The sequence below is a fragment of the Coregonus lavaretus genome, assembly GCF_964263955.1.
Source record: "Coregonus lavaretus genome assembly, chromosome: 27".
NCBI classification, from domain to species: Eukaryota; Metazoa; Chordata; class Actinopteri; order Salmoniformes; family Salmonidae; genus Coregonus; species Coregonus lavaretus.
Window position 1 is genome coordinate 40,740,599 of NC_140014.1, and position 11,986 is coordinate 40,752,584.

An 11,986-nucleotide genomic window follows, 5' to 3' on the forward strand; every position below is an offset into this window, starting at 1 on the left:
AACGCGCCGCTAAAGGTGCCTCCAACGAGCCCTCAACGTACCTAGCCAAAGAAGGCATGGCAGGAGCCACTGGCTCTGCCCCCTTCCTTGGCCTGGAATAAGGACCGCCCTCCATCATATCAACCTCCGGTGCGGAGGGAAGAGGGGGCAGCCTTATTGCCAGCCGTTGAGCAGCTCTCTCAATGAGACCCGGAAAATCCGCTCTCAGAGAGGCTGCAGCGAAAGAGAGAGCTTCTGATCTCTCAGAGCTCGTATCCCCTTCGCTATAGGGACTACAAGCCCTCTCGCTCTCCAAAGGAAAGGGGGGCTTGAAAGTATGAGGGACGGGGTCCGACTGTTCCATTGGAATGCCAGACCCTTCCTCAAAATCCCTATCTTCCCCCGAGTCTGCGCCGTCGGACGACACCTCTGAAGCAGAGGCTAGTATCGACAGCACATCCTCAAGGGGGATGTCCTCCCTGAAAATCGCCCAACGCTGCTTCCTCTCCTTTAAAGAAAGGAGGGCGCAGGAGGCGCAATTCGGGGGACTGCAGACGCCTTCCTTGGCATGCTGGGATCCCAAACACACGAAACATAGGTCGTGGTGGTCACCGGCCGCCATGGAAGTGCATCTGCACTGAGCTCTGAAAAGAGCTTTTGGGGGTGGAAAATCTCCCGGTGTGCTCATTTAGACGACATTGATGACTGGAATATCAACAGCGTTTTTTCGTCCTGAGTCTTCGTGCTTCGTCTCTTCTTGGCTCTTCAGTCTAGTCATCCAGTCGCTGAAGAAAAAGGGAGGCTGATTGAGGGGAGGCATCCCCTCTTATAGGGACACCTGTACTCCTATTGGCTGTAGGTGTGTGCATAATTTTGTCTCAGGCTGCTGCTGCCTTAGGGCAGAGGGTAAACCACTAGGAGCAGAGCTCCCCTATGGGGCGGAGCTCCACGATATAGAACTTTTGTATGATCTCTGTAAACACTATTTTAGGCCCAGCTTTTGGAACTTTGGCTTTCCTGGATATAGCCACTATATTGTGATCACTGCGTCCAATAGGTACAGAAACAGCTTTAGAACAAAGTGAAACAGTATTAGTAAAAATGTGATCAATACATGTGGATGATCTTGTTCCTGTAGTGTTTGTAAACACCCTGTTAGGTTGATTAATAACCTGAACCAGATTACAGGCAATAGTTACAGTGAGAAGCTTCCTCTTGAGCGGACAGCTTGATGATAACCAGTCAATATTCAGGTCCCCCAAGAAAGTAGACCTCTCTGTTTACATAACACACACATTAACTAGATACTTACTGTTAGCCCTTGGTGGCCTAAAGCAACACCCCAAAAGAAAAGGCTTTAGATGTGCCAGGTGAACCTGCAACTACAACACTTCAATAACACTTGACATAAGATCTTCTCTAAGCATTACAGGGATATGGCTCTGAATATATACAGCGACACCTCCCCCATAAGCATTTCTGTCTCTTCTATAGACGTTATGTCCTTGTATTGCTACTGCTGTATCATCAAATGAATTATCTAAGTGAGTCTCAGACATGGATAATATATTAATGTTATCTGATGTTAGCAAGTTAATGATTTCAATAACCTGATGTCTAAGGCTACATACACTATATTAATATGGGCTATTTTCAGCTCTTTCCTGGGTAGCTTCTCATAGAACAAACAAAGCTACCAATATGTTACAGTCACTAACTGTTAACCCTGTGTTGCTACCAATATGTTAGTCACTAACAGTTAACCCTGTGTTGCTACCAATATGTTACGTTAATAGTGTGTAAGAGGGTTAGTGAAAGACTCCTTAAATGTGTTCTGACTGTTTTCATAGAGGTGTTATGAATGACTTATGTATTAAGCTGCCATGTTGGCCATTAAGAAAAATAACAAACAAAATATAATCTTCTGAAATTAAATAAAGCAGAAGTCCCACATTTTGTCCAGCTCCCGTCTCACTCATCATCAACTTGTCTTCCAGAAGGCGGACTCCTGCTACCAGTTTTTCTTATAACAATGTGTGAGGTGATTAGTGGTCAGGTGTGGTGCTTGGTTGGAACTAAACCCTGCAATACCTCCAGGACAAGGGTTAAAAGCCCCTGAACTAACATAATGTGTTCTTATATTATGATATAGAGTCTTTAGATACAGAATCAACAATATAAATATAGTTAGGAAAATATGAATAGTTATAAGGTTAATGTAATACACAGCTACATGTGTGTTCATATCTCCTTCGGTTATTCTCATAATGTCATAACCTAATACATGTTCATTTGGCCATGCATTTGCATTGCGTGGGTGCAAATCTTCAATCTATCAGTCTCGCCATATTTCAAGTGTTTTCAACAACGTTTACATGACTGTTTACAGTCCTTCATGTTCAACCTTTTGTTTTGTTTTCAGAAGATGCAGGGCAACAAGAAGCCCATGGTAGTTCTGTAATGTATGTAGTGTTCATGTCAGTGTAATAAAACCTTATAAAGACAGAAATACCAACAACTGTAAATGATGGAGACAGTAGTGAACTTTAATGAACTGTGTAGATGGAAGGGGATGGACAGAGAGAGGGAAAGAAAAAGAAAGAAAGAAAGAAAGAAAGAAAGAAAGAAAGAAAGAAAGAAAGAAAGAAAGAAAGAAAGAAAGAAAGAAAGAAAGAAAGAAAGAAAGAAAGAAAGAAAGAAAGAAAGAAAGAAAGAAAGAAAGAAAGAAAGAAAGAAAGAAAGAAAGAAAGAAAGAAAGAAATAAAGAAAGAAAGAAAGAAAGAAAGAAAGAAAGAAAGAAAGAAAGAAAGAAAGAATATACAGTTCAATAGATCCACCATTGAGACTGTGTACACTATTAGTATCCGTACAGACAGTCATTGGTCTCAGGATTTGTGTTGGCAGTGATACAAGGGTAGCATGTGTTTTGACCCTGGGATCTGACACAGCGAGATAAATGGATGTATCCATTGATTCTCATGAAGGAGTCAAACACCTGCCTTCTAGTGGGTCTGGTCACTTCTGGATGGGAAATTGAAGGGTCCCAAACTGAGGAGAAGACAAAGGCTTTCTGGTTGGCGTTCCAGTCACTGAAGACATTCATGAAGGGGAGAATGCTGGTTGCTCCTCCGGGGAAGTTGCATCTCTCCAGGCAGGGAGAATAGGTGGAGAAGAAGACTATGCACTCGTTACGATTCGCTGCACTTAGCAGAGTCTGCATTCTGCTGGGGTTGGTTCTATCATGGCCCAAGAGAAGGTACTCAGCATGGAAGGTGTCAGGTATGGCTGCAATTAACCGGGGTCCTATGTAGACATTATGACTCCTAAGTCTGTCCTGGACCACCCGAGGTTGCACGCCTATGTCAAAGTTTATTTCATTTCCGGTGCACTGCTGTTGGGTGAGTCTGACAGCCATGGCATACTGGTGTCCCTCCAGGCCGAACCTATTCAACAGCAGGAGACAGAAGAGACAGAACACAGACATAGAGGATCAGAAACACGGGTTATTTCTGAAACATTAGTAACAGACAGGAGGAGGACACTCCCGTCTATTTCACCAAAACAAAAGTTTGAATATATGATTATGTGCACTGTTACTTATGCATAAATTATCACCGCCATCTCATGTACAAAGTTAAGAGAGGTCTGAGATAGTGCCCTCCGTAATTATTGGGACAGTGACACATTGTTTGTTGTTTTGGCTCTGTACTCCAGCACTTTGGATTTGAAATGATACAACGACTGACTATGAGGTTAAAGTGCATATCGGGTGAACCGTTTAGAAGTTACAGCACTTTTTGTACATAGTCCCCCCATTTTAGGGGACCAGAAGCATTGGGCCAAATTCACTTATGTGTGTATTAGTCAAAAGTGTAGTATTTGGTCCCATATTCCTGCAGTCCAGGGGCCTAATTTACTAGTGATCATAATATTCAAAATGCTACAGTCTATACTAGCAATACAGTCTATACTACCAATACAGTCTATACTGGCAATACAGACTATACTAGCAATACAGTCTATACTAGCAATACAGACTATACTAGCAATACAGTCTATACTGGCAATACAGTCTATACTAGCAATACAGTCTATACTGGCAATACAGACTATACTGGCAATACAGTCTATACTAGCAATACAGTCTATACTAGCAATACAGTCTATACTAGCAATACAGTCTATACTAGCAATACAGTCTATACTACCAATACAGTCTATACTAGCAATACAGTCTATACTACCAATACAGTCTATACTACCAATACAGTCTATACAAGCAATACAGTCTATACTAGCAATACAGACTATACTAGCAATACAGTCTATACTAGCAATACAGTCTATACTAGCAATACAGTCTATACTACCAATGCAGTCTATACTACCAATACAGTCTATACTAGCAATACAGTCTATACTAGCAAAACAGTCTATACTACTAATACAGTCTATACTAGCAATACAGTCTATACTAGCAATACAGTCTATACTAGCAATACAGACTATACTGGCAATACAGACTATACTAGCAATACAGTCTATACTAGCAATACAGTCTATACTACCAATACAGTCTATACTAGCAATACAGTCTATACTAGCAATACAGTCTAAACTACCAATACAGTCTATACTACCAATACAGTCTATACTAGCAATACAGTCTATACTAGCAATACAGACTATACTAGCAATACAGTCTATACTGGCAATACAGTCTATACTAGCAATACAGTCTATACTGGCAATACAGACTATACTGGCAATACAGTCTATACTAGCAATACAGTCTATACTAGCAATACAGTCTATACTAGCAATACAGTCTATACTAGCAATACAGTCTATACTACCAATACAGTCTATACTAGCAATACAGTCTATACTAGCAATACAGTCTATACTACCAATACAGTCTATACTACCAATACAGTCTATACTACCAATACAGTCTATACTACCAATACAGTCTATACTAGCGTGTCTTGTCTGCAGCCCAGGGGCTTAATTTACTGGGCTAAGTGTTTGTCCCTGTCACGCCCTGACCTTGAGAGCCTGTTATTCTCTAGTTGGTTTGGTCAAGGTGTGAAAACCTATGTATCTATGTTTAGATTCTATGTTATGTATTTCTACGTTGGCTGGGTGTGGTTCCCAGGCAGCTGTCGATCGTTGTCTCTGATTGGGGATCATACTTAGGCAGCCATTTTGCCTACCTTTAGTTGTGGGATCTTGTTTCTGTGTGTTTGGCTTGTTTATGTTAGCCTGTAGAACTTCACGTTTCGTTGGTTTTGTTGTTTTGTTCTGTGTTTTATTCAATAAACGAACATGTACGCATACCACGCTGCACCTTGGTCTGAACCGTCTCTCAACGAACGTGACAGTCCCAGGTTCACGGTTTGAACATGTTTTTATAACGGTGGACCAAACATTCAAGACAGAACAAAAATATAATATGAAGGTTAAGAAAAATGTTATCTTTGCACCTTCAAATCTCCCCCCAAAATTTTACATTTCAAATAATGCCTAATGATTCTGTCTAACAGACATTTAGGAGTACTTAGAGTATGATTGAACAGAGAAACACCCACCTTCTCAGCTCTTGTACCACATTAGCCAAGACCTGTCCATCGATAGCATCCACCTTGCCTCCAGGCCAGAGAGCCAGCAGAAACAGAAGGACCACTCCCATCATAGCTACACACATCTGAAACACACAGGAACACACTATATATACACTGAGTATACAAAACATTATCAACACCTGCTATTTCCATGACAGACTGACCAGGTGAATCCAAGTGAAAGCTATCATCCCTTATTGATGTCACCTTTTAAATCCACTTCAATCAGTGTAGATGAAGGGGAGGAGACAGGTTAAAGAAGGATTGTGAAGCGTTGAGACATTTGAGAAATTGATTGTGTGCCATTCAGAGGGTGAATGGGCAAGATAAAATATTTAAGTGCCTTTGAACAGGGTATAATAGTTGGTGCCAGGCACACCGGTTTGTGTCAAGAACTGCAACGCTGCTAAGTTTTTCACGCTCAACAGTTTCCCATGTGTATCAAGAATGGTCCACCACCCAAAGGACATCCAGCCAAATTGACACAACTGTGTCCAGGACATAGACATGTATTAGATGGGCAGAAAGCTTAAATTATTGTTAATATAACTGTACTGTCCAATTTACAGTAGCTATTACAGTGAAAAAAGACCATGCTATTGTTTGAGGAGAATGCACAACAACAAAAAACGTATCACGGCAACTGGTTTGATACATTCACTTCTGAAAGTAAATAATGTACTTACATTCAGTAATCTTGCTCTGATTTATCATCCTAAGGGTCCCAGAGAGAAAAAGTAGCATAGTTTTGTTTGATAAAATCAATTTTTATATTCAAATGTAGGAACTGGATTCTACAGTTTGAACCCCTGCTGTCTCTGGCTCCACACCCACCCTGCCCGGCCATCTAGATGTGTGAAAGTTAGTGTATAAGCTAATGATCCATCATGTATGACATTCCTGGGAGCGTGTAAACTTACATTTCGTATTACCATATCATTTTCGTATGTTCTCTATAGTTGTACTTGAAAATGTATCAATTGACCAATTCGGGCACATTTGGGCAGACTTGAAAATTACGGCTACTGATTGCAGTCTGCCAGTTTGGCTTTATACATAGCTTGGGCTTTGTCGAGTAAGGCTTAAACTATGTATTTAGATTGTAGTTAGGTATTATAGGTAGGCATCGTGGGCTGTATATTATTAAGTAGTATAGGTAGGCATCGTGGGCTGTTGTGGGTAGCTGTTGTGTAGTTATTGTAGGTTACTTTTGTATTCGGCGGTGCCGGGTGTAGCACGAAGCTAGCTAGCTAACTCACCTCCTGGATTAGCTGGCGAGTAGCTATTAACAACGGTAGCAACTAAAAACAATATCCTTTTAGCCAGCTACATTCGTTCGCAGCGACGCCGTTTTTCAAACAAAGTCAACACAGCAGCCATTGCTAGCTAGCCAACACTACCAGCTGGCTGTACTGTAGTAGCTAAATACAATATCTTTGTGCTAGCTACCCAACGTTTAATCATTGCTGCGTTATGAAAGGTAAGCTTGGCTTCTTATATGGTGTTGAGTTAAGCTTAAACCATGTATTTAGATTGTAGGTAGGTATTGTAGTTTGGTATTATAGGTAGCTTACTCAGGTAGTTATTGAAGGTTATTGTAGGCAATTATTGTAGGTAAGTATTGTATTCGGCAGACCCCGGCGAAGCACGAGGCTAGCTTACCCACTACTTGGACCAACAAAGCTAGCTAGCTAGCTAGCGGGTAGCTACTGGTAACTTTTAGCAACTGTGGTTAGTTGTTTCCAATGTTATTTCATGCTTAAGAGTACCTGTGATTGAGCCAGCTAGCTGCTACCATTCAGCTGTTTTTCTAACCTCATCCGAGGCATTAACGTTAGGTGGTTGGTAGCTGCTGTACTTAATTACAGCTAGTGATATCAGTCTGCTGTAGTTTACAACAATTCTAATTTCTAAAGTGGAAGTTGGGAGAGTTTTATTCGGGTGGTTCAGTGAAAGAATTATAGTTTCTGAGGTGGAAGTTGTGATAGTTATAGTTATATTTTTTGTATCTTTTTTCTTTTCTTGTCTTTTTTTTTTTTTTTTTTTTTGGTGAGGGAGGCCTGCTCTCTCCTTTCCCAGATGTTTAGTTCATTTCATTCCGATCTCCTCTGCATTATTGTAGCCATCTGCTGCAGCCTGTCAACTATGCCTCTGCCTATCCCTGTTCTCTCCTCTCCGCACAGGCTACACAAACGCCTCACACCGCGTGGCTGCTGCCTCTCTAACCTGGTGGTCCCTGCACGCACCACACACCTGGAGTTCCAGGTCTCAGGCAGCCTCTGGAACTGACGTTCTGCCGCCAACAAGGCTGACTTCATCCCAGCCTATGCTACCCTCCAGTCCCTCGACTTCCTGGCGCTGACGGAAACATGGATTACCACTGAAAACACTGCTACTCCTACTGCTCTCTCCTCGTCTGACCATGTGTTCACGCATACCCCGAGAGCATCTGGTCAGAGGGGTGGTGGCACAGGAATCCTCATCTCTCTCAAGTGGTCATTCTCAATTTTTCCCCTAACCCATCTGTCTATCTCCTCATTTGAATTCCACGCTGTCACAGTCACTAGCCCATTTAAGCTTAATATCCTTGTCATCTATCGCCCTCCAGGTTCCCTTGGAGAGTTCATCAATGAGCTTGACGCCTTGATAAGTTCCTTTCCTGAGGATGGCTCACCCTTCACAGTTTTGGGGGATTTCAACCTCCCTACGTCTATATTTGACTCATTTCTCTCTGCCTCCTTCTTTCCACTCCTCTCCTCTTTTGACCTCACCCTCTCACCATCCCCCCCCACTCACAAGGCAGGCAATACGCTTGACTTCATCTTTACTAGATGTTGCTCTTCTACTAATCTCACTGCAACTCCCCTCCATGTCTCCGACCACTACTTTGTATCCTTTTCTCTCTCGCTCTCCTCCAACACTACTCACTCTGCCCCTACACAGATGGTAACGCGCCGCCGCAACCTTCGCTCTCTCTCTCCCACTACTCTCTCCTCTTCCATCCTATCATCTCTTCCCTCTGCTCAATCCTTCTCCCTCCAATCTCCTGATTCTGCCTCCTCAACCCTCCTCTCCTCCCTTTCTGCATCCTTTGACTCCCTGCGTCCCCTATCCTCCCGGCCGGCTCGATCCTCCCCTCCAGCTCCGTGGCTTGATGACTCATTGCGAGCTCACAGAACAGAGCTCCGGGCAGCTGAGCGGAAATGGAAGAAAACTAAACTCCCTGCCGACCTGGCATCTTTTCACTCCCTCCTCTCTACATTTTCTTCATCTGTTTCTGCTGCTAAGGCCACTTTCTACCACTCTAAATTCCAAGCATCTGCCTCTAACCCTAGGAAGCTCTTTGCCACATTCTCCTCACTGCTGAATCCCCCCCCCCCCCCCCCCCTCCTCCCTCTCTGTGGATGACTTCGTCAACCACTTTGAAAAGAAGGGTGACGACATCCGATCCTCGTTTGTTAAGTCTAATGACACTGCTGGTCCTGCTCACACTGCCCTACCCTATGCTTTGACTTCATTCTCCCCTCTCTCTCCAGATAAAATCTTGCGACTAGTGACTGCAGGCCGCCCAACAACCTGCCCGCTTGACCCCATCCCCTCCTCTCTTCTCCAGACCATCTCCGGTGACCTTCTCCCCTACCTCACCTCGCTGATCAACTCATCCTTGACCGCTGGCCATGTCCCTTCCGTCTTCAAGAGAGCGAGAGTTGCACCCCTTCTCAAAAAACCAACACTCGATCCCACTGATGTCAACAACTACAGACCAGTATCCCTTCTTTCTTTTCTTTCCAAAACTATTGAGCGTGCCGTCTTTAGCCAACTCTCTTGCTATCTCTCTCAGAATGACCTTCTTGATCCAAACCTGTCAGGTTTCAGGACTGGTCATTCAACTGAGACTGCTCTTCTCTGTGTCACGGAGGCTCTCCGCACTGCTAAAGCTAACTCTCTCTCCTCTGCTCTTGTCCTTCTAGACCTGTCTGCTGCCTTTGATACAGTGAACCATCAGATCCTCCTCTCCACCCTCTCCGAGCTGGGCATCTCCGGCGCGGCTCACTCCTGGATTGCGTCCTACCTGACCGGTCGCTCCTACCAAGTGGCGTGGCGAGAAGCTGTCTCCGCACCACGTGCTCTCACCACTGGTGTCCCCCAGGGCTCAGTTCTAGGCCCTCTCCTTTTCTCCCTATACACCAAGTCACTTGGCTCTGTCATATCCTCACATGGCCTCTCCTATCATTGCTACGCTGACGATACACAACTAATCTTCTCCTTTCCCCCTTCTGATAACCAGGTGGTGAATCGCATCTCTGCATGTCTGGCCGACATATCAGTATGGATGACGGATCACCACCTCAAGCTGAACCCTGGCAAGACGGAGCTGCTCTTCCTCCCGGGGAAGGACTGCCCGTTCCATGATCTCGCCATCACGGTTGACAACTCCGTTGTGTCCTCCTCCCAGAGTGCGAAGAGCCTTGGCGTGACCCTGGACAACACCCTGTCGTTCTCCGCTAACATCAAGGCGGTGACCCGATCCTGCAGGTTCATGCTCTACAACATTCGGAGAGTACGACCCTGCCTTACACAGGAAGCGGCACAGGTCCTAATCCAGGCACTTGTCATCTCCCGTCTGGATTACTGCAACTCGCTGTTGGCTGGGCTCCCTGCCTGTGCCATTAAACCCCTACAACTCATCCAGAATGCCGCAGCCCGTCTGGTGTTCAACCTTCCCAAGTTCTCTCACGTCACCCCCCTCCTCCGCACACTCCACTGGCTTCCAGTTGAAGCTCGCATCCGTTACAAGACCATGGTGCTTGCCTATGGAGCAGTGAGGGGAACGGCACCTCCGTACCTTCAGGCTCTGATCAGTCCCTACACCCAAACGAGGGCATTGCGTTCATCCACCTCTGGCCTGCTGGCTCCCCTTCCTCTGCGGAAGCATAGTTCCCGCTCAGCCCAGTCAAAACTGTTCGCTGCTCTGGCACCCCAATGGTGGAACAAGCTCCCTCACGACGCCAGGACAGCGGAGTCACTCACCACCTTCCGGAGACATTTGAAACCCCACCTCTTTAAGGAACACCTGGGATAGGATAAAGTAATCCTTCTACCCCCCCCCCCCCCCCCCCCCCCCAAAAAAAAAAAAAAAAAAATAAAAAAAATTAATTGTAAAGTGGTTATCCCACTGGCTATAGGGTGAATGCACCAATTTGTAGTCGCTCTGGATAAGAGCGTCTGCTAAATGACGTAAATGTGCCATTGAGCAAGGCACTTAACCCTAATTGCTCCTGTAAGTCGCTCTGGATAAGAGCGTCTGCTAAATGACTAAAATGTAAATGTAAATGTAATTGTCCAGTATTGCAATGCTTCACTGTATCAATCTGAAACTTTGCACACACACTGCTTCCATCTAGTTGCCAAAATCTAAACTTCAATATAATATTGTGGCCTTTCTCTTGCATTTCAAAGGTGATTAAAAAAAAAAAGTTTTTTGGGGGGGTTTGTATTGTCTTTTACCAGATCTAATGTGTTATATTCTCCTACATTAATTTCAGATTTCCACAAACTTCAAAGTGTTTCCTTTCAAATGGTATCAATAATATGTATATCCTTGCTTCAGGTCCTGAGCTACAGGCAGTTAGATTTGGGTATGTCATTTTAGGTGAAAATGGTGGGCTAAAAAGGTCCTAATAAAATAAAATCCATAATTTTGATAAGCAGTAAAGATAACATTAGATGTAAGTCAAGTAGAATACACTTACAGAGATTGTAGAAGGCTGCCTGATGTCCTCTAGATTGTAGAAGGCTGCCTGATGTCCTCTAGATTGTAGAAGGCTGCCTGATGTCCTCTAGATTGTAGATGGCTGCCTGATGTCCTCTATCCAAGACAAAACAGATAAAGGTTAACTCAAGTTATGGAAAACATCTTTAAACACACTTAGACATTTTCTTTATTCCAAACAGCAGAACAACAGTTAACACATTTAGTTTGGAGAGAAGGTAAGCACAAATACAGCCAGGTACCTGTTGAAGTCTTGTTGCTGTGTACATGTGAGCAGCGCTTTATAGCGTCTTCATGTCTCAATATTTATCTAGGGGAAGGGAGGGCAAAGGGAGGGACAGAGGCTGCTGGCATCATTACCATATTTATCCAGGGAGGGACAGGTGATGCAATAGCTTTACTGGAAATAGACAGTTATTATTGACCTGGTGACAGAGTTGCTGTTAATTTCTTGCTACTTTCTTTAGATTTATGTTTTGTTTTATTCACATATTATCTCTTTCAGTGTATACATCTGCAAAATATGTTGTCTGTAAAGCCTATTGTCTCTGTCAATCCCAATAGTTATTTATATGTTTAATACAAAATTGTTAATAAAAACATGAATGCC

At 43.8% G+C, this 11,986-nt stretch overlaps 1 protein-coding gene across 2 annotated transcripts; it reads right to left on the reverse strand.

Moving 5' to 3' along the window:
* Window positions 1-2,504: 2,504 nt before the first annotated feature.
* Window positions 2,505-11,500, reverse strand: LOC311103147 (uncharacterized protein). Of its 2 annotated transcripts, none has more exons than XM_084144697.1 (3): window positions 11,357-11,500; window positions 5,571-5,686; window positions 2,505-3,422 (listed from the first exon to the last, which is right to left on the reverse strand). In XM_084144697.1, exons 2-3 carry the CDS (start codon window positions 5,684-5,686, stop codon window positions 2,837-2,839), a joined length of 702 nt encoding a protein of 233 aa, XP_084000823.1. In that variant the 5' UTR covers window positions 11,357-11,500; the 3' UTR covers window positions 2,505-2,836. The 2 variants fall into 2 exon arrangements, with proteins under 2 accessions (XP_084000823.1, XP_084000822.1); XM_084144696.1 differs by lacking the exon at window positions 11,357-11,500 and adding an exon at window positions 6,290-6,344.
* Window positions 11,501-11,986: the final 486 nt, after the last annotated feature.

Coding starts and splice junctions, on each gene's coding strand:
- LOC311103147 (XM_084144697.1), bottom strand. CDS start 5,686: ATGTGTGTAGCTATGATGGGAGTGGTCCTTCTGTTTCTGCTGGCTCTC. Junction 3,423..5,570: donor GTGGTACAAGAGCTGAGAAG/GTGGGTGTTTCT, acceptor GCTGTTGAATAG/GTTCGGCCTGGAGGGACACC.